Source organism: Balearica regulorum, chromosome 6 (genome assembly GCF_011004875.1).
Source record: "Balearica regulorum gibbericeps isolate bBalReg1 chromosome 6, bBalReg1.pri, whole genome shotgun sequence".
Classification (NCBI taxonomy): Eukaryota; Metazoa; Chordata; class Aves; order Gruiformes; family Gruidae; genus Balearica; species Balearica regulorum.
This window is the reverse complement of record NC_046189.1, coordinates 36,397,094-36,424,827: the sequence shown is the minus strand read 5'-3', so window position 1 is coordinate 36,424,827 and position 27,734 is coordinate 36,397,094. Positions and strand designations below refer to the sequence as shown.

Genomic DNA, 27,734 nt, shown 5'->3' with positions numbered 1-27,734 from the left:
ACTTCTTTTTTAATTAAAGTTCTTAAAACTTGCTGCCAAGGACTTTGAAATTTAAGGATTTGATTTAAGCTACCAGAAAAAGGCATTCACGATCACATTGGGATCCCAGTTTCTTCTTTTCAACACCAAAGCGCAATTATATCTCTGTAATAGTTATGCTGAATATTAAAGGGAGCGATTATTACGGGGCATTTTAACTATCTGAACATTAAAAACCTAAAAGCACTAATCATAATTCCTTTGCCATATTAAAATATCACATAAGTAGAGCAGGAGCCACACTAACACAATAGTCATTAATCAGTATTTAAAATAAGACTGTTGCCAAATTATCTCTTAGGCTTAATTTCCTTGAGCAGTATCATCCCACCGAGAGAAGTCTGGAGCATAACCTGACATATTACTGTTCTTCAAGAGATTAGTTCACCATTGGCAATTGCTCACCTGCATTAACTGGCCCCCACAATGCTGCTAGAACCTCTCCGCCAGCTTACAGAGGCACAAACGTCAAATTAAATACCCATCTGCCTGCCGAGTCAGCCCAAGGCTGCTCAGTAATGTAGGCAAAATTGAATGAGTTATTTTGTCCTAACTCTACAGGCTGCAAAATTGAATTTTGTGGCAGCAGCAGAGCTGGATCCAAGAGAGGGCAGAGAGGACTGACAGCAGCCAGCGACAGTTTGGGGAGGCAAGGGTGGAAGGTGGGGAATGGCAGTGGGGGTTTCGGGAGGCGACATGGACAGTGGGATCGAGTGCACCCTCAGCAAGTTTACCAATGACACCAAGCTGTGTGGTGTGGTCGACACGCTGGAGGGAAGGGATGCCATCCAGAAGGACCTGGACAGGCTGGAGAGGTGGGCCTGTGCAAACTGCATGAAGTTCAACAAGGCCAAGTGCAAGGTCCTGCACGTGGGTCGGCGCAATCCCAAGCACAACTATAGGCTGGGCGAGGAATGGATTGAAAGCAGCCCCGAGGAGAAGGACTTGGGGGTATTGATTGATGAGAAGCTCAACATGAGCTGGCAGTGTGCGCTTGCAGCCCAGAAAGCCAACCGTGTCCTGGGCTGCATCAAAAGAGGCGTGACCAGCAGGTCGAGGGAGGGGATCCTGCCCCTCTACTCCGCTCTTGTGAGACCCCCCCTGCAGTACTGCGTCCGGCTCTGGGGGCCCCAGTATAGGAGAGACATGGAGCTGTTGGAGCGAGTCCAGAGGAGGGCCACGAAGCTGATCAGAGGGCTGGAGCACCTCTCCTGTGAGGACAGGCTGAGAGAGTTGGGATTGTTCAGCCTGGAGAAAAGGCGGCTCCGGGGAGATCTAATTGCAGCTTTCCAGTACCTGAAGGGGCCTACAGGAAAGCTGGAGAGGGACTGTTTATCAGGGAGTGTAGTGACAGGACAAGGGGTAATGGGTTTAAGCTGAAGGAGGGTCGATTTAGATTAGATGTTAGAAAGAAATTCTTCGCTGTGAGGGTGGTGAGGCACTGGAACAGGTTGCTCAGAGAGGCCCCATCCCTTGAAGTGTTCAAGGCCAGGTTTGATGGGGCTTTGGGCAACGTGGTCTAGTGGAAGGTGTCCCTGCCCATGGCAGGGGGGTTGGAACTAGGTGATCTTTGAGGTCCCTTCCAACCCAAACCATTCTATGATTCTATGATTCTATGACTGTATCTAGAGGCCGCTGATTTTGGGCAGCTAGATGGAGCTTCCATTCCTTCACGCACCTCTGTCAGCCCAGGAAATGTCAATCCTGGGTCCTTGCAGAGCCTCTCCTGCCTGACCCTCATGCAACACGGTCTCAGTCCCCTGTGTCCAAGTGGCTGGTCCCCATTCCCTTGGGCACAGGGGAACTCCATGCGGACTGCCACTTGCCCATACCAACAAATAACCTGGCAAGAAAACAATAAAAATTTAGTAAGCTAACCATTCTAACATGAAAAGCAGCATTGAGAGCATATGGTCACAATGCAGGTCTGTGCCAGGTTGGGCCAAACTTTCTGAAGTTATGAGCTAAGTGCCAGTAGCAAATTTCCCACCTGCTGGTGATGATGGACTTCCTCCCTCCCTCCTCATCCTAGCTGGAAATGTTCCCTGCAGAGGTACTTCCATCTGCAAAGGCAGAAGCCATGTGTCCCTGCCTGCCAGAGCGCTCTCCGGTGTGGGAACATCAGCAGCAGATACAAGCTGCCATCAAAAAATTGCTGTCCCAAGCTGGCCCAAACAGGCAAGAGCACGTGCACTATGTGCAATCTAGATGTAGTGCTCCTGCCAGAGCGCATCATTCGTGATTTGTGTTTACATGGTTTTAAAAGCCTGAGGTCCAAACCAGAAATAACAAAAGCTGGTCTCTAATCCAAAGATGTTTTATATATATATTGCACCGAGGAATAACTATATAGAGAACAGGAGTTAGCTGTCTCTTTGCTATGCCTTTCATAAGTTTGCTCCCTCCACTTATCCTCCTTTTTATGGAGCACAGGAGAGCTATCCCTCAGCTCGCCCGCTTTTCTTTCTTTCTATCTTGTCCGTGGCTAATTTTATCTCCCCCATGGCTTCAACTTCCATTTTCAACTAGCGCTTACGCTGTCATATCTGAAGTGTTCCTCTCCAGCCAACACATTATTTTAGCCCATCTCACTCTCACTTCAGTTGTCTCCATCTCGCTCCGTCAATGACACCAGCGAGGAGCACTCATGTCTGAACTTCTCTTTATGCAGCCCCCCTGGAATACTTAACTGGAATTAATATGAAATATCATTCCCTTTCCCAGCTTTCAGTACTTTCTCGAGATGTGCTCCTGCTGTAAGCCTCACCTCTCCTTTCTAAAACCAGCCAGACATGACATCTAGGTTGCATGGCTCCCGGTAATACTGGCTGCTATTTATTGTACTTGTTCTTTCAAAAAATAATATTGCAAAAATAGCATCACCATACCTACTGTTAACCTGCATGACCAAACAATCTCAGCACTACCACCCTTTTCATTGGTCTTTGATCCTTTCACAGCGTTTTGTGAGTTGGTTGGTTTTTGGTTTTTTTTACATTTGGTTCCATACTGATAGGCAACCATTTTTGAAGAAACCTGTCTTATGTGTATATACAGAAACTACATCAGTGAAGGCATTACCATAAAACTGATAAGAAATAGTGCTAAGAGCTAGTTCCTCTACTTTAATCCATTTATCCTACTGTGCCTTCCAGTAGGCAAAATGAAGATATGTCCATGGGACCCAGCAAAGAATCAAATTTACATACCACAATAAGACATGAAACAGTTACAACTGCAATTGCTTAAGGATAATTCAGCCTATTATCCTCTTCTGTGTTATGTTGATGTGTCTGGGCTATTGGTAAGAGTTGATGCACAGGGAAAAAAAAAGTATATTTTATGTGACAAACAGAAGAATGCTTCACTAATTTGGAAGAGTCACAAAGAATAAAAGGAATTGCAAATTAAAAAGAAAAACAGAATGCAGTTGTTCAGGAGATCTGGATACTTGTGATATTTGTACTGGGACCAAAACAATGCTTCTTTTAATAAAGCTGTCATTGTCACATATCATATAAATGGCCACTTTTCAGCCCAGAGCACCATACAAACAATGAACCCAATTTGGCAGTCATTACTTAGTCTTCACGCTCATTAGTTTTTTATCTAAACCAGTCTGATCTGATCAGATTTTCTCATCTGTTGTTTAGGTAAGGATCTGAATACATTTTATCAGAGTATATCTGCTAGCTTTGCAAAATCATTTAATGTCTCTCTAATACTCAGTATAAGGAGCATTACAATACATCAGTTCTCTCTTGTATAAGATGCACACATTCCTCTGATAATTGGCTTTTACCTGTTGTGTAAAGGAGAAATAGGTCCTGTGAAACTCCTTTAAGATGAGGAATAAAAGAAGTGTAACTCTTAGGTAGCACATCTATAGTTTAGCAAGCATCTTCACAACCATGGTCTCTATTTCAAACTTGTTGTCCAATCTGGAGCACTCACTTCAGGAATGCCATTGCTGTTTAGCAGTGAAGCCCTGTCTAGGTATAGCTAAAATTTAGTGTGTGAGTGTCCTTACTGAACCCCATCACCATACCAAATGACTGGGCTGTCTAATAAGAATATGAAGTAGAAGACCAGAGGTGAAACGAATATGAAGCCAGGACCATCATTCCTGCTACAGGTAATTTGCCATTTAAGCGTATTTGAGATGGATAGATAGGTGAGACAGAACTGCGACACTTCATCTGACGTTCCCCATTTTGTACTACTCCGTGGCCAGTCTGTCAAGACTGACCTTTCAACGTTCAGCAGCTTGGGGGCTAAGTGGGAAAAAAATGACAATGGTATTTTACAACATGAAAAAAGAGGGAGTTTTCCTAGATTTGCACTATTTATAAATGAAGACCTTTTTGAAAACTGTTTGTGTGGGTCTTTGTCTTTATTGTCTTTGAACTCACAGCTAGCATCCCCAAAGGCGAGCATTTTCAGAGAACAAACAGGACAAAGCAACCACTGAAAGTTCTTCTTAAACTTTTCTATTCTGTTATAAATCTGTATATTTTCACATTTGCTTGCTATAAACTGTATCCGGTAATAGCATCCAGGCCATGAACTTGTAAAGTTCATTTTTCCATAGTATCTCTCAGAAAATTTTTCTCTTAATTAATTTTCTCAGTGACCTCCTGGCCAGTATCATGCATTCTTATTAATTTTTCATGTGGACATTCACAGGGTTTATTTAATTACAAGGTGAAAAACATTCCTCATCAAACACCAATTGCTAACATCGCCACATTTCCCGTGATGATACTTGCAGTTGAAGTCTTAAATTTATCTTTAATTTAAGGCTAAAGAGCAGCGAGGTTGAACACTGCGTATAAGTGAATGCACGACCAAATCCTTGGCCAAAGGGCAATACCACACAGCCAGAGGAGGAAGGCACCTTCAGCTTCTACAGAGCTGCCCATTCAGTGAAACCAAACTGGACTGCTCTACTGGTTTCTGCAATTTTCAACAGGATTTAAGTCATCTCAGTATCTTACATGTGGGTTTCCTTCCAACTAACCACTGGAAGTTCTTTCTGAATTTAGGATTTTCTGTTTTAATGAGAGTATTTAGGACAATCAAAATACATAACTACACAGTGTGCTTTCAACACAGCTCATCCTTTCACTTCTTTTGTCTGATATTTTTTCTATGTATATCCACAGACATCCTAATACCCACGCACATCTTAAGTCAAAATTTGCACTAAAATACTGCTTCAGTTGTATTACTGAAAAGTCTAAACTCTTCCCAGCAAATTACAATTCATGCATCAGGAAATAAATGCAAACATTTGCATTACCTCCTGAAAAGCAGCACAGTACAGCGCTGGAAGGCTTTAAATAAAGATGACACTTAGCTAGCTTAAGTTTCTTCTTATAGACATATAAATCAGGAGAGACTTAAGTCATGGAGATTCACCAGAGTGAGAGGTAAATGAGACCCAGCGAATTAAATTACTGAAGTTTATCAAAACCAGGCTGAAATTATCTGGGGACCATGCAGTAGCACTGTGACAGTTCCATTATGATGATGCTGGCAAGACCTCCAGAGTTGGATTTTAATATAAATGCAGTGTTATTAGCTATTTTTTAACAAAACTTCTTATATATTAGAGAACAAATGCTTCGAATAATAATATTAGAACCAGATATTCCCCAAACCAGTCACTGACAGGTGAATTCAGCGATTGAAACAAGAAGGTGCTATTCTAGATTTCTTTTTGATATGTAAGAGGAACAAAAGAGCTGGTTACAAAAATAAATTTGGAGTACGTGATTACATGCCGATTCAAAATTAAAGTATTCACCGACGTTTGCAGAACCCTTAGAGAAGGCAGGCTGGCATGTTCAGTCACAGCTCTTGGCTTCAAAGGAGCAACTTGTGCACAGCAAAGGAACCAGCCAGGGAAGTCACTAATCAAGAGGCTGAAAGATCTGCCTGGGGAAGCAGACTAGAGTTTTTCAAGTCAAAGATGCCAATACTTACAGGGATCCCATATCTCCGGAAGTAAAAACTCAAAGGCAGTGTGCCCAGTCCTCAAGCAGACCAAGAGACAGAACAAGTCCTGCTGGGATATCGGAGTTCATGTGGAGATGAAGAAAGCACCAAAGAGAAGGCCCAACTTACCGAGCTTGGCAACGGCCGAAGAGGAGAGCGGAGCAGGCAGCGAGGGGCAGCTACCAAAGCCTGGCCAAGGGAGCTGCTTCAGAAGATAGGAAAACAAGCAATGAAAGATTTGTTGGCTACGTGAAGAGATAACCTGCTGAGGAGTGGAGCTACTACACAGTAAGGCTGGAGTACAGATTAAAGACAGTACATAACTCCAAATTACATGAATACCTGCTTTGATTATCACTGAAGTCAACGATGATAACCACATAGAAACTATCACGGTTGGGATAAACACATCTCTCAAGAAACTAAATGTCCAAAAATAAGGAATTAAGTAATTTCCATCCAGAATAGTGAAAGAAGTGGCATATGAAATTTCATGTAGGGTAGCCAAGCTTAAATAAATCAAGCAACACAGGAACAATATCATGCGATCCAAAATAATAAATATCATATCTATATTTAAAGAGGAAAAAATAAAAAGAGCAACTAAAAGCCCTTTCTTCTAAGCTCAGCAGCAGCAAAGCTTGAGAAAAATTTTTAAGGAAAGAATAATGAAAGCCAGTGAAGCTAAGAGAATTTGGGGGAAAATACCACATGGTTTAATACAGGTAAGGCACAGAAGACTAATCTGACATCTTTCGTAGAGAAGACAACTCACTTTCTGGAGAAAGGAAATGAAATCGATCTCAGCTGTCTGATTTTGATAAAGCTCTAACATCATGTCACCTGGGAAGTTATTAGTTAAATTGAAGAAGATGGGGATTAGTACAAAAATTTTAAATTGGCCTGAAATTGCTAGAGGTAGGAGAGTAACAGCAACATTAAATGGAGAACATCGCGGGGAAAGGAAGTTATTAGCGTCACTGCTGAAGGACTGGTCTTAGAGCCAGTCTTGGTTAATATTTCACCAATTGTACTGGCACACAAATAGCTACAGTCCTGTTAAAAGTTTACTTAAGACAAGAAGCTAAATGACATCTCTATACAGAGAGAACTGGGATGGTGTGGAGCAAGAACTGCACAGCTCCTTGACTGGAGTACCAGAGAGATGCTGCAGTTCAGTACTACAGAGTGCAGATCATCTATTTAGAGACTTAAAAAAAAAAATCAGCCTTGGGAAACTGCAGGGGGGCATCACAAGATGAAACACTATGTGATGTGGTTGTGAAATAAAACAGAAGAAAATGCAATCCAGGAAGGTATTATGTTAGAATTTCCCTACAAGATAGGATGCAATTACCAGTGTTTTACAAAGCCCTGCTAAGACCCTCTCTGGTGTAGTGTGTACAAATCTGGACACTTAGTTCCCAAATTCAAACAGAAACAAATGCAGAAGAGAAATATCAGGGTGATTGTGAGAACGAAACTCCCTTCTTGCAAGGAGAGGCTAAAAGGGTTTGATATGTCTGGAAACTGAAAGCTGCGAGGGATGGCTCTCTTATCATTAGAGAATAGAGATGTTTTCTGCCTATAAAGTCTGCAGGGCAAGAAAATACCAGAGAGCAGAGCTTTTAGTACTAATGGAAACTTCAGCAAAGACAAGACAGAAAAAAATCCCCATCCACTCAGCCTGGGAATGATAAGGTTTTTAAACAGGAGAGGATGGGTCAGCCTTTTCACCGGAGTAATGCAGATCACCTGCCTAATGCCAAGGCAGAGTTAAATAATGTTTGCAACTAGCTAATGAAGTTGCCTGCAATTTCTGGGACTATGCTGGAGAAACGAGTCCTGTGTCCTGTGAAAATACCACGAGTGTTTCCCACGTGAACCTGGAAGGTGGTGGTGTAATACTTGCGGCACCTCCCCTCTCCCACGGGCGATCACACATTCATTTTCTTGCAAACCTTCAATTACAGGAGTGAACCAAACAGACAATTATCTTGATGAAACCTCAAATTAAATGCAAATTCAAGACCACTGAAAATGTGATCTTTGACTAGAAGCAGGTAATGAATTGGAGATTGTCTTTGGCAGTTGTTAACTGGGTTTAGGTAGTTCTGGGATATTAAAGATAAGATAAATTGACGTAAGCAATGACTAACGTATAATGATTAAGGTAAACTCTCGGTTTTTATGGCTTGTTACCAAATTTAATTATAAAACAAACAAACTTGTTCTTAGTTACTGCCTCTAATGCTGCTTTTTTTCCAGTCAGTGCTGTTTGCAACACTGAGCGCTGACAGCTTCGGCTCAGGAACCAAGCAAGACCAGCGTGGGAAGCCAGGTGGAAGCATCACCAAAGCAGCCCACTTTGGTTTCCATACAAGCCATTAGGAGTTTTCATCAATTGAATTTGATGGAAATAGGAAAAAGCCTATTATTTAATGGAAAAATCTACCTCCTATCAAATTAGGAAAGATAGGTTACTTGTCATGATTTAGATACCCTTATACACATCAAATATAACAATAAAAGTCAGCAACAGTTTCACATGGGAAAACTGTAGAGTGGAGGTCTTCCCTAAGCAAAATCTAACTACACACTGCAAGTTATACAACATAATTAAAATGAACTAAAAATAAATGTTTTTTTCCACAAAACTTAATGGAGGGACAGTACCGTAACTGAAGCTACAATTTAAACTGAGGAAACATAAAGCACAGCCTTCTGACAATACTTTTACTTTAAAGAGAATTACGTTATCTTGGGTTATTCTGGCATCACCTGGTTCTGCTGTAATTCCTTCTTGGGAAACATATTCCTTTCCCTTAGATGCTTGCAATACAATCCAGAGAGCATTTTACATTCATGTGACTTTGAGACATGCTCCAAACTTTTGTATTTTTCCCTTTGCAACACACAAAACCTTTTTTTAAGAAACAAATGTTCCCTATTTCACCATTTAAAAGATGCTCTGATAGTGTTGCAAATGCAATTGGACGCATTTCAGGGAAGCATGTGGAGACTGATTGTTCCTTTCATTATTAACTCCATTGATAAACATCTATTCGAGCCAAAAAAATCATCTTTCTGTTTTTAGAGTCAAACTTCATCTGTTACCCAGTCTGCGAATCAGATCACAATCCAGCAAAAATATGCAAACTTCTGGCATATGAAACGACTGACTATTCTATAGGGACGCCACTTTGTAGGGCTTTACACATGACTTGGATCAAAGGTCTCACCTTCACTGAACAGACAGAAAAAAGGGAAATATTGAGCAAATTAATACTATTTTCTAAAAAAGCAGAGCCAGTTCCGGGTCTCTTAAAAGTTAATTGGAATTTGCCTTTATTTAATTAAATTATGAGAGTTAGGCCAGAGACTATAGGGATAACATTTGGTTAGAATAACACAGTAGTTAGGAAAACACTAGCTGGAAGACAGGACATAAAACTGGTGTTTGCATCTGCTATCGCACAACATGCCATGGATTTACGGGCACACTCCAGAAGCAAAGAGCTGCCATAAACTCCACCCGGCCGGGCAGCACCGCCGCCAGGCAGCATGGAGCAGCTGGAGCACACGTCCTGGCACTCGCAAAGTACCGATCACCGGCTCAGGCACAGACGATTTACTGTGAATTACAGGGGGGAAAGAAGAAATAAGCCATGTAGAGCCTGGATCCCTACTCAAACTTCTCACAACTGAGTTTCCCTTTTGATATGGGATGCTGCCAGAAGAATTACTGTCCAATGCTGTTCTGCACAGCCAGACGTGAAGATGAAGTCACTCCCTTAATGTCATTAGGAACTGAACGAAAAGAGTCCCATCCTCGGTTTTAAACATAGCACCATCACAGAAAATCAATACCTGTCAGGCACTGATTGTTCTTTTGACTTGATTACAAATAAATTTTCAATCAGGTGTACAGAGCCAGCATTGCGAGGAATCTGCAGTCTAACAGGCAGCGTGACCTGTTAGAAAGGATTTAAAAAAAAAAAAAAAAAAAAAAGCTATAGCATCAGACTAAAAGAAATCTGTCTAAAATGAACATTTTACTCCAAAACAAGTAAATATTTTAGTGTTATCTGAAGCACTTAAGAAATCATCTGTGTTGTCTTCCCTTACTAAGCTCCCAGGTACCGTGGTATGCTATATTATTATGACAGGGTGAAAACAAGGAAATTAAGTTAAAAAATATTTATTCTTCCTCTAGCTGGGATTAATTTCTGAGGTTAGCATGCAGATATGACCCAGATACAACTTGTACTTAGAATTTCAAACGTGATAAGTAACCACGCTGAAAATGCTGCTGTTTGCATACAACTCCTGAGAGGATACTTATTATGCAAAAATGAAGACATGAGAATGCTGATGAAAATCTGTGAGTCATTTATCAAACACTGACCTGAAATGAATATTAAGAAAAACCTCTTTTATATGCAAATGTTTCATCTGATCGAGTTTAATCATCACTTTTCTTTCTAAGGACTGATGAGTTGTGTACGTACTGTGCACTGTAAGATACAATCTTCCATATCTCATGCTCTAAAAAACCAGTTGTTTTGTCAATGGTTGCTCTGGGAACACGTGGAATAGAAAATTAATCTTTTCTTATTATTTTACTCACCTGTGAGACTACCCATAAAGCCTATTTCGTCTGCCCACCTGCTGATCACTCGAGTAATATCTGGTTTACACGGACCGAGTATTTCCATTCTCTCAACAAGACAAACTCAAAGTATAATTGATTTCTCCAATGGATTTTCTAATGAATATCTATTTCTACTCTAGTTGCTAAAGTACTCACTGATGTCTGTGTGCCAACAAATATAAATCTGTTTATTTACTACCCAATTTTACAACCAGCTACTAGCTGGGGAAAAGCAACATGAAAGAACAACATTAATGCCCATGCATTTAGAAACATTCGGCTCCAAACTGGCAGCCTGGTGGGAGCAACGTCTTGCAGCCTCTCTCTGTGACTACTCAGAGGAGCAAAATACTCCGTCCTGTAGCAAGCATTAACAAGATCTGAGCCTTATTAAAAAGCAACATGATTACATTCTGTAAATCAGACTCTAACTAAACTACATGCTAAACCAGAACAAAATTAAAAGCGCTCATTTGCTGTACTGTAATTTTATCAAAAATATGCACTGGGTTAACAGAAATTAATATCCCTGACAAAGGGTATAGATTTACATCCAAATTTGGATTTAAAATTTGGATTTAAAGCCAGGACTTAACTTCTCAAAACAGACATCACGTACAAGATGGATAAAAATCTGGCATGCATGTTTTGATCCAGGTCCAGATCCCTAGTTACAAAGGAGTAATTCCTTAGTAACTGCACTAATAACAGCAAAGACGGTACCATTTAGCTGTGAAAAAAATGATGTACATATACAAATACATGTTCCAGATGGCCACTTAAGAGTACACTGAATTTAAATTAAAGCAACAGAATGGATTTAAGAAATTTTGAAAATTTGCACATTCATAAAGAGCCGTATGTTGGACTTAGTCACCATGAAGCATTCCCACCAAACCCAAAACCAAGTGCAGTGCCGCAGGAAAGTCCAGCGCGGACCAAGGATCACACATCTTCTTATTTGCCGAGGACTGAATGAAAAACCTGAACTCCATGTATTAAATAGAGCACTGTATAACAGCATTAACAAATGTGTATTAACTCTTTTCACTAGTTAAATACATATATAATAAGACATTATCAAAGTAGCATATGACTAGGTTTTCATTACTTTTCAAAGTCTTGCTTAGAAGAGACTAATAAACTTTACTCTTTTTACTCAGACTCCTCAGAACAAGCTTGAAAATATCTTTATGCCCGGTAGTTAATTAGAAAGTTCATGTACCGCATAATGTCACTTACTCAAAAAAGGAAAAATTCTCGTCTTTATTTAGCAAAGTCATAATTTAAAACTGAAAGTCATAATTTAAAGCTAATTTATGAGAGCATAAAGGACAAGCGTAAGAGATGTTGGAATAAATTGTTGAATGTAGACCGACCAGCAGAGCTGACAGATATTATTTGGTTTAGCATTTCTAATTGCCAAAGTTCATACTGATTAATAATAATTGTCCAACTCCTGCAGAACAGCCTGGATAAAATCTTTCTGACTATCCAGAAAACATCTATGGTTTTTATCCAAAAGAAGGTATGGGACATTTTAATGCATGATTTTATAGCAAAACAGTATCATTTTCATCAAGTAAAAAGTAATTCCATGATTGTTATTAATGATTCTAAAAATTTAATTTAAAAAAAAAAAGTTTTTAAAAATCCAGGAACAAATTTTTTGTTTCAGAAACAATTAAGACTGTTGACTGACAACACTGCAATTACATACAAAGTTATTTAGGAAATCCAAAACTTAAAAGTAAGGTTAAGAGAAGTGACACTGTGCACGGAGCAGAGGTAGGTTACTGGTAGGGTCCCAAGGCTCTTCCCATCCATCCCATCAGATGTCACAAGAAACACAAATGAAATCACAGCAAAGCTGAACTAACCATCAGAGGGCAGCTGACTCTCAGCTATATGAAATTCTTATTCCTGCCAAAACCCATGGCAAAACCCCCTTGCCACCAATGAAATCCGAACTGACATCAAATCTTCTTACCTGAAATCTATAATGCCAGGATTGGACATCAAAAACTCCTCAAAAATTTCAAAGCTTTGATAGGGGAACTAGCACATGTTTTCAAATAATGAAGATAATATTTGAGAAAGCAGGAGATAAACACATTGAAGTTCAAATCAGGTGAGCGCTCTGAAACATATGCAACTCAAAACTGTTCAGCTGAATTTTTTTCAAATTTTGCAGAAATTCTCAAGGTAGCGATTTCTGCTATCACTACAAAAAATGAAATTTGCATGTCATATTTATTCTTCGATAGTAACTCATATGGAGAAAAATCTGGTTTTATAATGCATGCTGGTTATAAACTTAATTAAGGAAAAAAACCAGCAGTAACCTACCAACTAAAAGAAATAATGACCCAATGACCAAACTAAAACAAAACATTAAAACTGGTTGTTGTACTGTTTTGACAACAGCATGTGGTTCAATACTAGAGCCAAATTAATTCTCCATTAAAGTGTAAATAACCATTTTAAGCCTGCTTTTTAAATTATTAAAGTGTAGCTAACATCTGTTTATTGTGAAACCACAAATGAGTCTCATCCCTTTTAAAATTAACCTGTAACTCTAACAAACACATAGACTATATTCGCCATCAAACAATAATCAATACTGGGTAAACTTTATTAAGTGCACTAATATTTAACTATCTTTGCTTCTGAGCTTGAATTCCGAAGTTGATCTGGACCATCTGAGGCACCGTCGTGTGCCACATCTGCCAGTGAATATGAGGGCTCACAAAATGCTCCCTTCATAAAATAATGCGGGTTTCTTGGTCAAGTTACAATATGGGAAACAGCTGACTCAAAATTAATACAAAATATATCTGGATTAAAAGCCCTCGTAACTTTTAATTAAGCAATGAATCACAACAGACTACACAGGACCGTTGATTTATGCACTCCTCAAGTGAGAAGCAGTAAATAAAATTAGACAGGGCAGAATATACATCTTATTGGAGAAGAAGAATCTATCCTTTGGTGTTTCATTCATACATAAAAATCCACTCGTCTTTAGGTTTTCTACTGGTGGCTATAGCCTGCAACACACTTATTTATAACACAAAGACGTGTCATGATCTATAGGTTCCGAGGAAGGATTAGCTGAATTTGTGCAAACTCGTATTTGCAACTCTTTTCTTAAGCATCCCTGCTAAAAAAGGGACTTCAGGAGGCTAGGATAATAGAGTGGAGACAGCTTTAATTTCACCTTTCTTTCCCCAAACCCACCTGCATGTGACTAGAATGAATTTCAACTTTTGGAAAACAGCCCTCGCAAACAACAGACCTCCCTGACACGGGGGTTGTATTTGACAACTGCTCAGAAAGCTCTAATTGGGCCTTGAAATGCGAAATCTCAAAATAGTCTATACTCCAGCTAGCAGTCTGGTAATGGTGATGATCCTGATGCTGTCACCTAAAAAAGATGCAAAATTCATGTATTCAACTTGCAGTTCAAATGCACACATTTAGCTGATGGCAAGTCCAGCACAATCCTTCCAGTTACGTGAGGAGAGATCAAGAGGAATAGAGAAGGTCATTTGCACTTTTACTCTGCTGTCTTGGAGGAGGAAACCAATTAAACAACATAAAAAGAAAATAAAATCCATTCCTGAATCTATCAATCAGCTACAGCACATAAAACAAAGCAAACCAAACAAATGAGATGGGTATAATGTCTGGGAAACAGCCACAAGAAACGTCTGCACCAGGAAAAATATTAATACTTGTTAAGTATTAATCAATGGTAACTACTGTAGACAGAACAACACAGCAATATTAAGTACTTAAAAAAGGCCAGACCAGGGTTATTTTAAGGACCATAATGCAAGAGGTGCCTGAGCGTTCCTGGGCTTCTCTGTAGCTCTGACAGATGAAGTAACACAGCATACACCTTCACATCCATTCTCCCTGTTTGAACAGCAACTTCATTTCCAATTATTCTCTCTTATTCATAAAGGAAAGTCAGAAAGTAGGAATTTTCTGCTCGGAAAGCTCAGGATATGTTCACAGCATGCAGGTGAGTCAGAGCATCTTTAACAAACTCTGTTCCTCTTAAAATAAAGCCAACCACCCGAACGTGGTCAACTTTAAACTGAGGACACACAGAATCAGCTATATATTTATGAGAACATTCAGTCCTTCTAGAAGACACTTCTGTCCACTGGGAAAATTTAAAAAGTGACCAAAATCTTAACAACCATGCCGGAGCTGCATACCTAGCAGAGCCAACACAGAAGACCTCAGTATAGAGGTCTGGAGGAGACACACAGATATTTGGTTGACCAAAGGATATATGAGATACTCTGCCCTGTAGAGAAACCTCATTTCTTTACTGCAATTTTCCCAGCAGCAGAGCTAGGGGTACACTGCCATGACGTCTTTCCTTAAAGCTGCTTCCTAGAGTAGCCTCACGTTGGCTTCTGACAGCAGTAGATGCTACATTAGGCCAATGCCCGTACCTAATTTACCAACCCAACCCTCATCCAGGTTGGATGCTCTGCACTGTGATTCTGATTGCATACATAAGCTTCCCTAGACTGGACAGAGCTGGGCTGCCTCCTGCCTGATGCGCTCCCATTCACCATCTTGCCAATATCTCGTTGCATTTGCACTTCAAAAAGTTTTGAAACCATGTGCTAGGTTCTACAGAAGTATAAATTACTGTAATTAATTTCACTACTTGACTTAGAATCTATTTCAAAAGAAATTTCCACATTCATGTCTTCTATTATAGCAAACATTGTTTTGTAATCGGCAAGACAGTATTTTGGAAACTAATTTTGTACACAAAAAAATTATAGAAGACAATAAAGAGAAGAAAACTGTGTCAAAACCTTCATTTAACTTGCCAAAAGCAAGAGAGAGGATACTTCTGTGTAATTCACTGTTTCTGAAGACTAAGTCACATGTGATAAAATGCATGATGCCAAATAGCCATTTTTCACAACTTCTATCATGTGAAAAGGTGAAGATGTACCAACATTTTTTATTCTGAATATTCTTGGGTTTGTTCCAATTTGAACAGATGCTATGTACTTACTTTAACTGTTATGCAGTATTTCCCCTTCCTTAACAATTCTGAACCTAAAACTAAGAACAAATTACACTGCAAAACTTTACAGAAAAGAAACCAAAAACTTTCTAAAAGGAGGAAGGAGGGAAAAAAACCCCCAAGATTAAATCTGCTGCCAAGGAAAAACCAAGGCATCAATCCTTTGTGTTCTCCTGTTCCTAAGACAAAGACAAGCAAGAGTAAGTTCAGTCTCAGTGTTAGACGCTGTCACACTGATTTATGACACACAGCGTATGCTGGTCCTCCAACATGACACATTGTCCACAAGAGATTCAGCACAAACCAAACTTCTTTCCTTAAAAAATATTGCCCAAACCAATTTAACTTCAGTTCCTTAGGTGAAATGCTAATGCTTTCTCCACTGGGCTGCCCAACTGTCCACAGCTGATTTTCCATTTAATTCCATCTCTTCTGCAGAGGAACAGGACAAAGCTTTTTTGGTATAACTCCCGTCCTTCACTGTATTTTGCAGTATGCTATCATATTAAAGAACAAATATTTTCTTCAACAACAAACATAGGAACTCTGTATTTGAATCAGAAATAATTATGGGTAAATTTTCAGTTCCACAGATGTAAACATATCACTTTCTTTTACAGCAAAAAGTCCTGATTTGATGCATATTTCATGAAGAATTTGGTAAGGGCTGTAGTAGGTGGAAGAATGTAGTTTAATCAATTAGCACAAGGCTGCTAACTTTTGTGTATCCAGAGTAATTCTATGAAGTAACTGGCTTTGGATGTTACGAAATTTCACAAAGTGCAAATGTATTCTCACAGTTACAGAAAACAGCATTACACTATTGTTCTGCTTTCGGCTGGGACAGAGTTAATCTTCTTCCTAGTAGCTGGCGTAGTGCTGTGGTTTGGATTTAGGATGAGAACAATGTTGATAACACACTGATGTTTTGGTTGTTGCTAAGTAGTGCTAATACCAAGTCAAGGACTTCTCAGCTTCTCATTCTGCCCTGCCAGCGAGGGGCTGGGGGTGCACAAGAAGCTGGGAAGGGTCACAGCCAGGACAGCTGACCCCAACTGGCCAAAGGGATATTCCATATCATCCCAAGGGATGTCATCTCAGTATATAAAAGCTGGACAAAGCTCGTCAGGGGCACAGCCGCAGCTCAGGAACTAGCTGGGCATTGGTGGTCTGTGGGTGGTGAGCAATTGTGCTGTGCATCACTTGTTTTGTATGTTCTTTTATCATCATTATTACTATTATTATTCTTCTCTTCCTTTTCTGTCCTAGTAAACTGTTTTCATCTCAATCCGCGAGTTTTAGTCTTTTTCGATTCTCTCCCCTACCCCACTGTGGGTGCGGGGGGGGGGGGGTAGGGTGGTTTTAGCTGCCGTATGGGTTATACCACAACAACCATATATTAATATGCTCTGTTACTACAGAAAAGCTTAAAGGACCTATATAAAAAAAAAAAGTTAAGTGAAAAATACTTTCTAGGAAGTTGTTAAACTGCTCCATTTTTGCAAGGCTAATGCTTTTCATGGGTGGCAATTGTGAAAATATGTTTATACAACTCTTTATTCAACAGAGAACCTGCAGGAGAAATGAAAACCAAGTGTGGATAGCTATTGAGGTTGAATACAAAGTTAATATATGCTGGGAATTATAGTATATGCTACAGGGTTGTGATCCTGAAGGACAACACGGGAAATGGCTCTATTTTCCTTAGGAAGCGAAGCAGTACCCACATGGCAGGCTCTCCAGACACTTGCTTTGGGAAGATGAGCTAGCTCTCAGGCTACACAGATTTGGCTTGCTACTTTTGCTCAATTAATGAACTAAATTACTGTTTAGTATCAAGCTTTCAGTCACAGGAGGAAAAGTGTAAGGAAACCAGACGGTTCTCGCTATTTTTTGACACTGAAAATTCTCCCATGTTAGTGTAGCAGGCAAAAAAACTTGTCATTTTTATGATACTGTAAAAACTCACTAGAATCAGAGGGCAAATGCTTTCTGTGCTGTAATTTCTTCCTTTAAGGCTGAGTGGGAGGAAATCAGACCTTCTGAAGGTAAAACCAAGATTAAGGATAGGATTTTTGTTTCTAGAAGTTAGGTTGCACATGAAGCCAATGAGTCTTGACAGGCAGAGTCAGAGGAAAATATAGGTCAGCCAAGCCCTTGCATGCCACAGAAAGAGATCTTACACAGACGATGCTACTGATACAGTGGCACAGGACTGGGCTCAGCAATAAACTCCTGGCAGCTGAAATTGGTGAGAGGAAGAGTTTTTATGAGTGCCTCAAAAAAGTTCAGTGGCTTTTCTGACAACTGGAAATCTGTATTATAAAAGAAGTGACTTAAGCAGGAGCTATTTATAGCTAATACATTATTAATGAATTCTTGAAGACTAATTTCTGATACTGAAAGGTAAAGGTATACATGCAACTCACTATCTAGGGATTAGATGTGAGCTAATTCAGTGACAGCAATGAAAGATGCTGGGTTCCAACTTGTCTTCTACCACAGGAACCTAACAGTTTTGAAAATGCTGTATAGAACACACATATACATACATACATATGTATAAAAGATATATTTATGCAAAGGAAGAGTACAACCAAGTATTACACCAAAAGAAAGCATGAAAACAAACTCTTATAGTCAGACACACTCAAGATTAAGAGAATAAATACTATTATAATAATTCACAGTCAGGGAACAAAGATAAATGAAACAGGTTTTAAATATTTTGTATCAGCAAGTAAGGACAAGAACATAACTTGAAGGAAGGAAAACAGGAGAAATACAGTAGTGTTATACATTGCTTATTCAGAAACTTCAGTGTACACAAAATTATTGCTCTGAGAGCAGTTACCTACCTAAATAAAAACAGACTTTGTTTCATTACAGTGTCCTGTGATAAACCATGCTACGTTGCTCTTCCTTAGGCAGAGCTCCTCTGACACAGTCTAGGAGTATTTTTGGATCACGGAAACTTAGCTTGCCAAATGTGAGCCAAAAATTGCCTAGAGAAACAGCTACTGAATGTGAGCAAGTCAAACTTCAGTCTGCATACTACTGTGTTGGTTTTCTCTGTGGGTTTTTTGGAGGAATTAAAGCGTGAAATGCCCTGGAAACATCTTAAGAAAAGGCATTTCCTGAACAGATCTTTCCTAACATTACAGATTAGAGAACAGGAAAGATGACCCACCCCCCCCCCCAAGATCAGACCACCTCTAGTGCAACAACAGATAGCAGCTTCTACAATGAACCGCAGTCTCTGAGCCCATCCAATCTTGTACATTCTAATGGTGAGTTTTCAAAGCCTGCAATTTTGTAGATTTTTCACTTTTGAAAAGAAATTTAACATATTTTTTGATGATCAAAAATTTGTTTTCTCTGAAGTGCAAGTAGGACTAAACCAGTCATTTTCCATGAAAAGGGTACCAGAAATTCAGACATCTTCACACCTGCTTCAGAGAAATCTGATCTGTAAATTTATCACTGCCCTCTCCTTTTCCCTTTCTTTGAACTTCTGTACACAATTTCAAGAAAAGTACTTAAAATTGTTAGTGCAAGGTGTCTGTATTTCTCATATTCTAGAGTGAACACTGGAAAAATGTCATTAAGAATAAAATACTCATTTTAAAGAAAGCAGTAAGTTTACATTTCAAATACACTACATTTTTTTCCTGCTATGCCTGCCTTTACAAATGCTTTCAATCCTGTAAAAATGTTTACTTATATATATACAGTATGTGTAAGGGGAATAAACTACTTGCTATGATACTTGTCCTTTAGCAGGACTGAGTAAGAGAGAGAGAGAGAAGGAAGGAGAGGGAGGGAAAATCTTGACAAGAATATATATTAGAGCAATCAATAAAAAGATAATCCTTGGAATTCATGAGTCTTTAAAATAAGATGCATTTTCTTGTAGTAATCCTAAAAACCTATAAAAGAATATTCAAGCAATAAACCCCCCATAACTCATATTTAACCTTTCATCATGTAGAACTAAATATTAAATAGCTTAGCAACTGCATGCTGTGTAAGTGCATTCAAGTAAGAGCAGAAATAGAAAAATGTAAATGCTACCCCTCTTTTAAAATGCACTGCACAGCCAAGAACATCTGCCAGCTGACCCCATAATCCAATCGGCTGTTCAGAAGCAATCATATCCTTAGATAAGAGCTGCACAGCTTCTACATGCAATGCCCATTTTCTTTAAAAGATGGAGCAAAATGTAGTTAGCCAACTCTTCAACAATTTTCAAACACTTAGAGGTACCAGACAAAAGTAATTCAACATATTACACAGGTCTGCATTAAAATACTGTCATCTTTTCCCCAAAAATATTGTAATTCATGTTTTAATTTCACAGGGCAATAACACGGAGGAAGCTTAAGTGTGAAGTGACTGTATCAACAAACTGTTTGTACCTTCTACTAGAAAATAACAAAACCTGGAACGGAAATCTGGAAGGGCTCAGCCTAGTCCATCAGCTATAATGAGAAGAAACAACATATAAACACTGAATCAATTCTCCTAACACTGAGTTTTCTTCTCACATCTACAGCAAGAGTGGACTGCTTGAGAGGTTCTACAGGCAGGGAGGGATGAAGACATTCAAAAGAGTGGCTTTGAGATACTCCAGAAGAGCCGAAATGTCTGTGGAATTAAGAGCACAAAAGCCACAGAATATCATGCAGTAATAGGATATGTCATTATCTCTGTATAAAATTAAACTTCTGCTAGAAAGTTCTGTCCTAAATACACAAGCAAGTTGCACTGCACTGACCGAACCGATTCCAGGAAGACAATCTTTTATGAAACACTTTACATGACTCAAATAATTACTTATATTCATCAAATAAATTGTTTTGATGACACAGATTGCCCCTTTCTCCAAAGCAGTAGCTTTGCTAAAGTATCTGTGATGGCAGGGCCCTCGATATGGTGGGAAATGGTAAGAGAGAATTGCTGGAATAGTAATGCTCTCTGTAGTTAAATTTATGTCAAGTGTCTGAAAGGCACTGGAAAAAAAGGCATGCAGGGGTCTGCCAAGAAGCCTAGAAAACACCTTTCACAAGAAGAGGGTGAAAAGATTATTTGGCTTAATGAGAAAAACACACAAACTGACTGAGGGCTTTAGTTATAAAACACTGGAAAATGGAGGGTTCTCCAAAGTAATTGATTAAGCAACAAGACGACTCAAGGTCAGAAGCAATATTTTTTAAAAAATAACTAAAAATAGTGGAGGAAATAATAAGGAAATAATAAGGGAAATCTACTGGCACCTAGAGGAGTTTATTATTGGTTCTAAGTTATCTGTCTTTATCAACTGCATAACACACAATATAGCACAGGAGCCAGTGAAAGATAAAGCAACTGTCAGCACCAAGGTGATTTAGCTTTCTCATGTCTGATATCAAACAAAAGCAAGTATTATTTTACCAGATTAAAATATATAAAAATATTATATAAAAATATAAATTATTTATATAAAAATTATATATAAAAATAATTATTATGTCACATATTTATAGATAAATAATCTATAGAGATTTGCTCTAGTATTTAAAGACTGCCCAGACCAAAGAGACTACAGTCTGCCTTGCAGTGGATTAATATGTGTCCAGCTTAGCTAAACAGCAACGCGATCAGCTAATTTCGTTTACCATCTGGGCAGGCAACTTAGGCACACTGCAGCAGGCACAAGGACCTCGGCATGTCTGAATCGGTGCTGGAAGTCAAAGTCCAAACTGCACAAAGGATTGAGAAGCATTTGGGGAGGCAATAAATATAAGTACACATACAACATGTGTATATGCATGCATATCTAAGTGTACATTATATATACATATATGTACACACATTTACTAGCAAAACAATTTTTTCTTACCCTAAAAACTCTGAAATAAATAGGATCTGATCCAATCTTATAAATCTAAATTGGAAAAAGGTAATCCATTGGTGCACTAAAACAGCTAGAAATAGCTTCTGCTTCTGTTCAAAAAACAAAGAACAAAACCCAACAAGCAAACAACCAATCCCACCCCAAAACCCAACCAATCAACAAAAAAAACAAACCCAAAAAAATCACAAACCTAAAGAAACAGACCTTAATGCAATTCCAAGGTGTCACTACTAGAGCCTGCAATAGGAAGCCCTCTAATGAATTCAGTGGGTTTAGATCAAGACGTGTGTTCCTGGTAAAGAGGCAAAAACCACCAACCACATTCATATTAATACCAGCCGTGGCACTTCGCAAGCACCATGCACCGATAAACCTTACAAAGACGTAATTTCAAAGTTTAACAATTTCTTTGCTTTATTATCTTCTGAAAGGGGTTTGAAATTAGCAAATCTAATGTGCATGGGAATAGGCAACACTTTACAGCAATAAGTTTACTTTTAATAGATGTAGTCTGCTGTATCTACGGGTAACAAACCCCAGTATCTTTTCATTACAAAGGAGCTTATTGTTACCATACGACGTACTGTGGGATTTCATTTTGCCTCTTTGGTGATCTGTCTGATCTATTAAGAAAAGCACTGAGGTATGGACAACATACACTTTATTGCAGTTTTATATTTTCCTAGTCCCTGCTGCTTCTGTTAGGCTACTGCCTATGAATTTCAAATAGTAGTAACGAAAAAGAAAAAAAAAAGTATTTACTAAGTTTCCCACAGGAAAAAAATAAACTGTGAAGAAACTGAGGCAAGTTTAGAACCAGGCTTTAGAAGTGGTGCTGCATCCCAGGACACGACTGCTGCAGCAACGGTTGCACAGAAAAACAACTGGATCCACCAGCTCTAGCACCTACAAGCCACTACACAAATAAATCTTTGTATGAATATTATTAAAGTCCTTCTACACATACTATGCAATGTATTTTTTATATATATTCATAACACATATATGAAGTCCCTTCAGCATGACTGTTTCTGCTCTATTAATTAATTTGCATGGTTGAATCTGAAATAAAGGACAGGCAAAACTAAACAGTACTTCATCAGTGTTAATTAGTGTTGAGAATTAATCAGCAAATGTAGGAAATCACTATTAGTTTTGCAGAAATGCATACAGCATTAAGTAGCATTTAAATAGATGCTGATCTTTTTTTAAGAGTAGCAATTTAGCGATTATTTTCCTCTGATGGGATACTTCAATATTGAATATACAGAGATTAATGTTCAAGAGAACTTGTGTTGTGTTGAAGGGAAATGTTGCTAAAAATAGCAATATGTATTTAACAAATGTTTCTGCAGCAACCATAGTCTCAGAGAGAATTAAACAGTTTTAAAATATCCATGACATCTGAGCTCTCTGATGCTTATACATTGTCCAGGTGGAATTATTCGTCCAGGGCTTCCTGTGCTCTGGGAGATAAAAATTTCTTCATATAAGAAATACGGTGTTTCAGGTCAAATTCTCCTGTTACGTGAACATCTCCCTCTCAATCCTCAAGGAGTTTGAGGATTGCCTACAAAATCTGACACAAGGTGGGGCCCCAGAGAAAACTCCTCTCTAATTTCTTCACCAGCACAGTACCTTTAGATCATAATCAAAAAACACAGTAACCACAGAGAGATTTCTGTTAGCTATTTAACGCCGCTCACCTGATTCTTGAGGTCCAGCTTTGGGCAGGGACGACCTCCATTGTAAGGCTTCTCCTTAAGCCACTTGGACCGGACTTTCACCCCTGGTCCACAGGAAGAGCTGCAAGGGGACCAACTGGACCAATCGCTTAATTTGCAATCAAACGGGCAAGGGACTGTGCAAGATTCTTCAATGTAACCTAAACCAAAAATTTAAGAAAGGTTTTAATCACCGCAACTAATGAACTCCAATCCTCTGATGCCTCACTGCAATCTGTATGATCAACACAAAATGAGAACTTCTTAAAGAGAAGACATTTGGCAGACTAACAATGCCTTCCCAACGCAACATTATGATATTATTTGTAAAGAACAGCAGTGACTAAAACGTATTTCTATTTGGTTTAGTGCAATGGTCATTAAAAATATCACAATAAAACCGACTGATGTGAAGGACACATACTGGCAAAAAGTATCTGTTGTGAAGCCTGTGGTCACCAACAAGCAGTGGTTATCTTCCCTATGAGACTGTGGCCATAATAAATTTTGGAGAAGTAAGTGTACCGCCCGATCTTGTACTCCTGTAGATGCTAGCCATCTCCAGAGCTGGCACAGACAGGAGTCAGAGGCTCTCTTCCCAGCAGATGGGACCGGAGGATGGTGGAGGCACCAGAGCTTCTCTTTATACATCTTTCCAACTGCTTTGCCTATTCTGGCTTTCATAAATGGCATTTTAAAGCTTTGCTTTCACCTTAACCTGGCTGGACATAAAAGTCCTCCCAAGATCATCACCTCTTAAAATCAGAACACCAGACATCTGCAGGACCAACACCTTGCTGAATTAAAACCCAACAGGGTTTCTCAACCCTTGTAAAAACAAGGTTCTTCCATACAAGAACAACCCCACAGCTGGTTTAGGAGCTGACACATGGGAAGAGTGATTTCGCAGAGCCCAGCACTGGCCATGGAGCTCCTGGTGTGCAGAAAGGCAGGGAAGGGTGGCCAAACCCTTGAGGTCTCCAGGGAATTACTGGCACCAGTCTCGGGTCGGCAGTGTGGAACAGCTCCTGCACCTTCCTGTATTCATTCTCCTCAAGTTTCTACTATCTGCTTGTCATGTCTGCATGTACTATTTTAATTTAAACAAAAGAGATTTAATGTAAGACCATGAAATCCGGTGGCTGCTAAGATTAGCCTTTATTACAGGCAGCTTCGACCCTCTGACAGCTGTGGCAATGATAGTCATGGAAATAACTGAATTTCACCCCTACTGTATATCTGATGTTTCTCATTTTTATGCCCTTTCTTTCTGTTTGGTTTTCATTGCACTGAACACTCCCTCTATACTCCTTACCTACATAATGCCAAATTAGCTCTTTCAATTATTCTTTTACGAAGGGTTTCCCCACTCTATCAAGGTGATGGTCACTGTAGCAGGGAGGAAAACAAAACAAAACAAAACCAACCAAACAACAAACCCCAGAAAAACCCAACCCAGAAGCAGCTGCCCTCCAAAACCCCAGACATAGCCCCAAACAACCAGGAAACATCAAGGCTGAGGCGTGGAGATTATTCTGGCCCAGGGCTGGATTTACCAGCTCTGCCATGCCTGAACCAGGGCTGTGTTACATCCTGAGTATCAACCCACAGCAGCAGTACGCTGCCTCCCTCCTGGTCTTCATGCTGAAGTCAGTATCAAGAAAGTTTTCAGACTTATTTAGGCATCCCCCACCAGAAAATATCCTTCTTCTAGAAGTACAAGAAATATTGATGTTGGTTTTATAAACAGTGCCTTAAAAAATGCTAGAAACAATAGTTCCCTCCTTCAGTTCAATGATGCTCTATTTCTGCTCTCTTTTTCCTTTGTGATGGTACTGTTCCCTCTTCCTTTACAGCGGCCACCCCGTAGCCTGACAGCTGTAATCATTTCCCCAATAACCCATGCCGTAACTCTTCCCTGAAGCTGCAGACCTGTCCCCGCACGGTGTGCTCTGGTTTTCTTTGCTACCTCTTATCTCCATGTGTTACCTTGCCTTTTCATTTGCAGCTCCAAAGCCACTGGAATTTGGTATCTTAATTAATTCCGACGCAATCCATTACAGTGGTGTTCACGTATTTGAGATATCTCAACTTTGCATGTTTTGCATTCTCATCTGAGATTACACCCATGCACACACGTATACAAATATTTCCAAAACAGACTCACTTTCTTCCCCCAAATGAAACTCCCAAATATCCCGCTAACATTCTATTCCACCTGCTCAGGTTGCCACTCAAAGCAATTCATAATACATTATAATAAGTAAAAGAAATTTTCTCATGATAGATTTATGAGAAGCATTTCTTAGGCAGTTCTCCAAAGAGTTCTGTTCCACCACCGTATGAAATATCATTTTTCCTTGGGCTGTGTGACAGCCTAGGTAATTAACTCTCAACAGAAACAAAGAAAGTGCCTTGTTTCAAAGTAGGATTAGACAGAGGGGTTATCAACTTATCAGTGAAGGCAAAACTGGCTAAGCCTTTTGGCAGTTCAAGACCTACCTCTATAATAAAAAGAAATATAAGATAAAAAAAATATAAGAAAGAGGAAGGAAAAGTTATAATAAACAAAACTAAAGAAACCTATCCCTGAGAGGTGCTGTGGGGATCCCTCAGCAAACTACAGAATTTCTAAAGACATCCTGTTGCTAAAGGGCCAGCTTATTACTTTTTGAGTTTCCTCACCCATATTTCTAAATTACATTAAATATAAACAAATAATGGCCAGCTAATGGAGCATTAAATTACCATACTGCCCAGAGGAAGCCAATTCTCCACAATGAACAATGCTACAGAATCCAAATGGGAGCATAACTTTCTTTCAAGCTCTTCTCACAGGCTGCCATTATTTCTTCTATCAATCACTTGAGGTTAATCCTATGCCGAGATACCCATGGATCAAAGATTTCATTCAACAAAAAATTTTCCTCCAAAAATCTTTATGTGATATATCCTTCCTGCTCAGATAGAGAATGCCTTTATGGCTATCTTTTTGAGGAATTAGTAAATAGTGTTGTACTCAGCTCATCCATTGCCTATGAGAACAGGATATTTGTTTTTCCCCATAGGAGCCAAGCATGGCTTGCCATTGTCAGGAGTTGAAAAGAGTTCAGTTTGGATATCCACAGTAATCCTAGTATTGGCATTCCCAGAAAACTTGTACCATTGGCACAGCGCATAATACAAAACACACACACAAAAAAATCACAAGGGAGATATGCTATTAAAACAAGCTATTAATAAAGAATTCTACATTCAGGCCATTATCCAGAGAAATACTTCTTACCATAACAGAATACAAATAAAGGAAACAGCATAAACACTTTTCTGAGTTATTGTCGCTCGGTTTGGGAAGACTAACTCAAGGCTGAGTTTACGCTGCTGGTTTTGTCAATGTCATCCTTAAACATCTCACTCATCCATCACATTCCCAGTTTTTCTCTCCTCTGCAGAACCTGGTACCAAAATTCTTTGTGTTTCCAAGACTTTCTATGGAAAAAGATGTCCCAGCCCTGCTCAGTCTGCTTTCCATGTATTCTTATGTTATCTCTTGAAGCTTCCTTTAACCTCTTTTGTTTCATTCCTCAAAATCCCAAATACTGTAAAAATAAAGGTAATTTAATTTCAAAAAACAGATGAGAGCCTCTGTCCTATCTGAACCAAAAGCCACAGAGCTGAAGCTGCACACACAGATGTCACAGGAGGTAGTGACTGAAACCCCAGTGCATGGGATATTTAAGTAGGCACTTTGAAACATATACTGGGAATTGTCCTGAATTGGCAGGAAAAATTGAGCTGGATGATCAAATAAGCCTTTTCTATGTTTAAGTGCTATTGTTTTACGACTGAGACACTGCCAACATAATGGGATGAACAAATGCATTTACCTAGGCTGCACAGCTCATTTTACTATTATTTATTCATTAAGAACAACGTGCTTGTTGCTCTACAAGCCACAAATGGAGTCTCTTCCCTACAGTGTCTATAATAAACAAAGCACCCACAATTTTATGGTTGAACTCGATGATTTTAAAGGTGTTTCCCAACCTATATGATTCTATGATTACAACAGGATGTACTGGGAAGGCTCAAACACATGATGTAACAATCATCACTCTTGTCTCATTTCTTCTGTGCAGCCCAAGATGAAGCAATAGCAGGTAGATAAGCCAAGTGAGGATGATGGTCTGGTGCGTGTCGGAGGCAAAGGCTCAAATACACGATGTGAAAACTCTTATTCTTGCCTCATTTTTGTCGTGCAGCCCGAAAGAGCCAAGGCAATAGGATGATGGGCTGGTGGGTGTCGGAGGCGCAGAAGCATGAAGAGGCTGTGGATTGCACTGCAGCGTCGGGGGG

At 39.3% G+C, this 27,734-nt stretch overlaps 1 protein-coding gene across 5 annotated transcripts in view; it reads right to left on the bottom strand.

Annotated features, from left to right (window-relative positions):
- THSD7B (thrombospondin type 1 domain containing 7B) overlaps positions 1–27,734 on the bottom strand; it is a 355,621-nt gene that overhangs the window by 60,162 nt on the left and 267,725 nt on the right. For all 5 annotated transcript variants that reach the window (XM_075757230.1, XM_075757233.1, XM_075757234.1 and 2 more), the window contains one exon: positions 23,361–23,539. In XM_075757230.1, the coding sequence (XP_075613345.1) occupies positions 23,361–23,539 (179 nt within the window). The remainder of the gene's footprint in view (positions 1–23,360; positions 23,540–27,734) is intronic.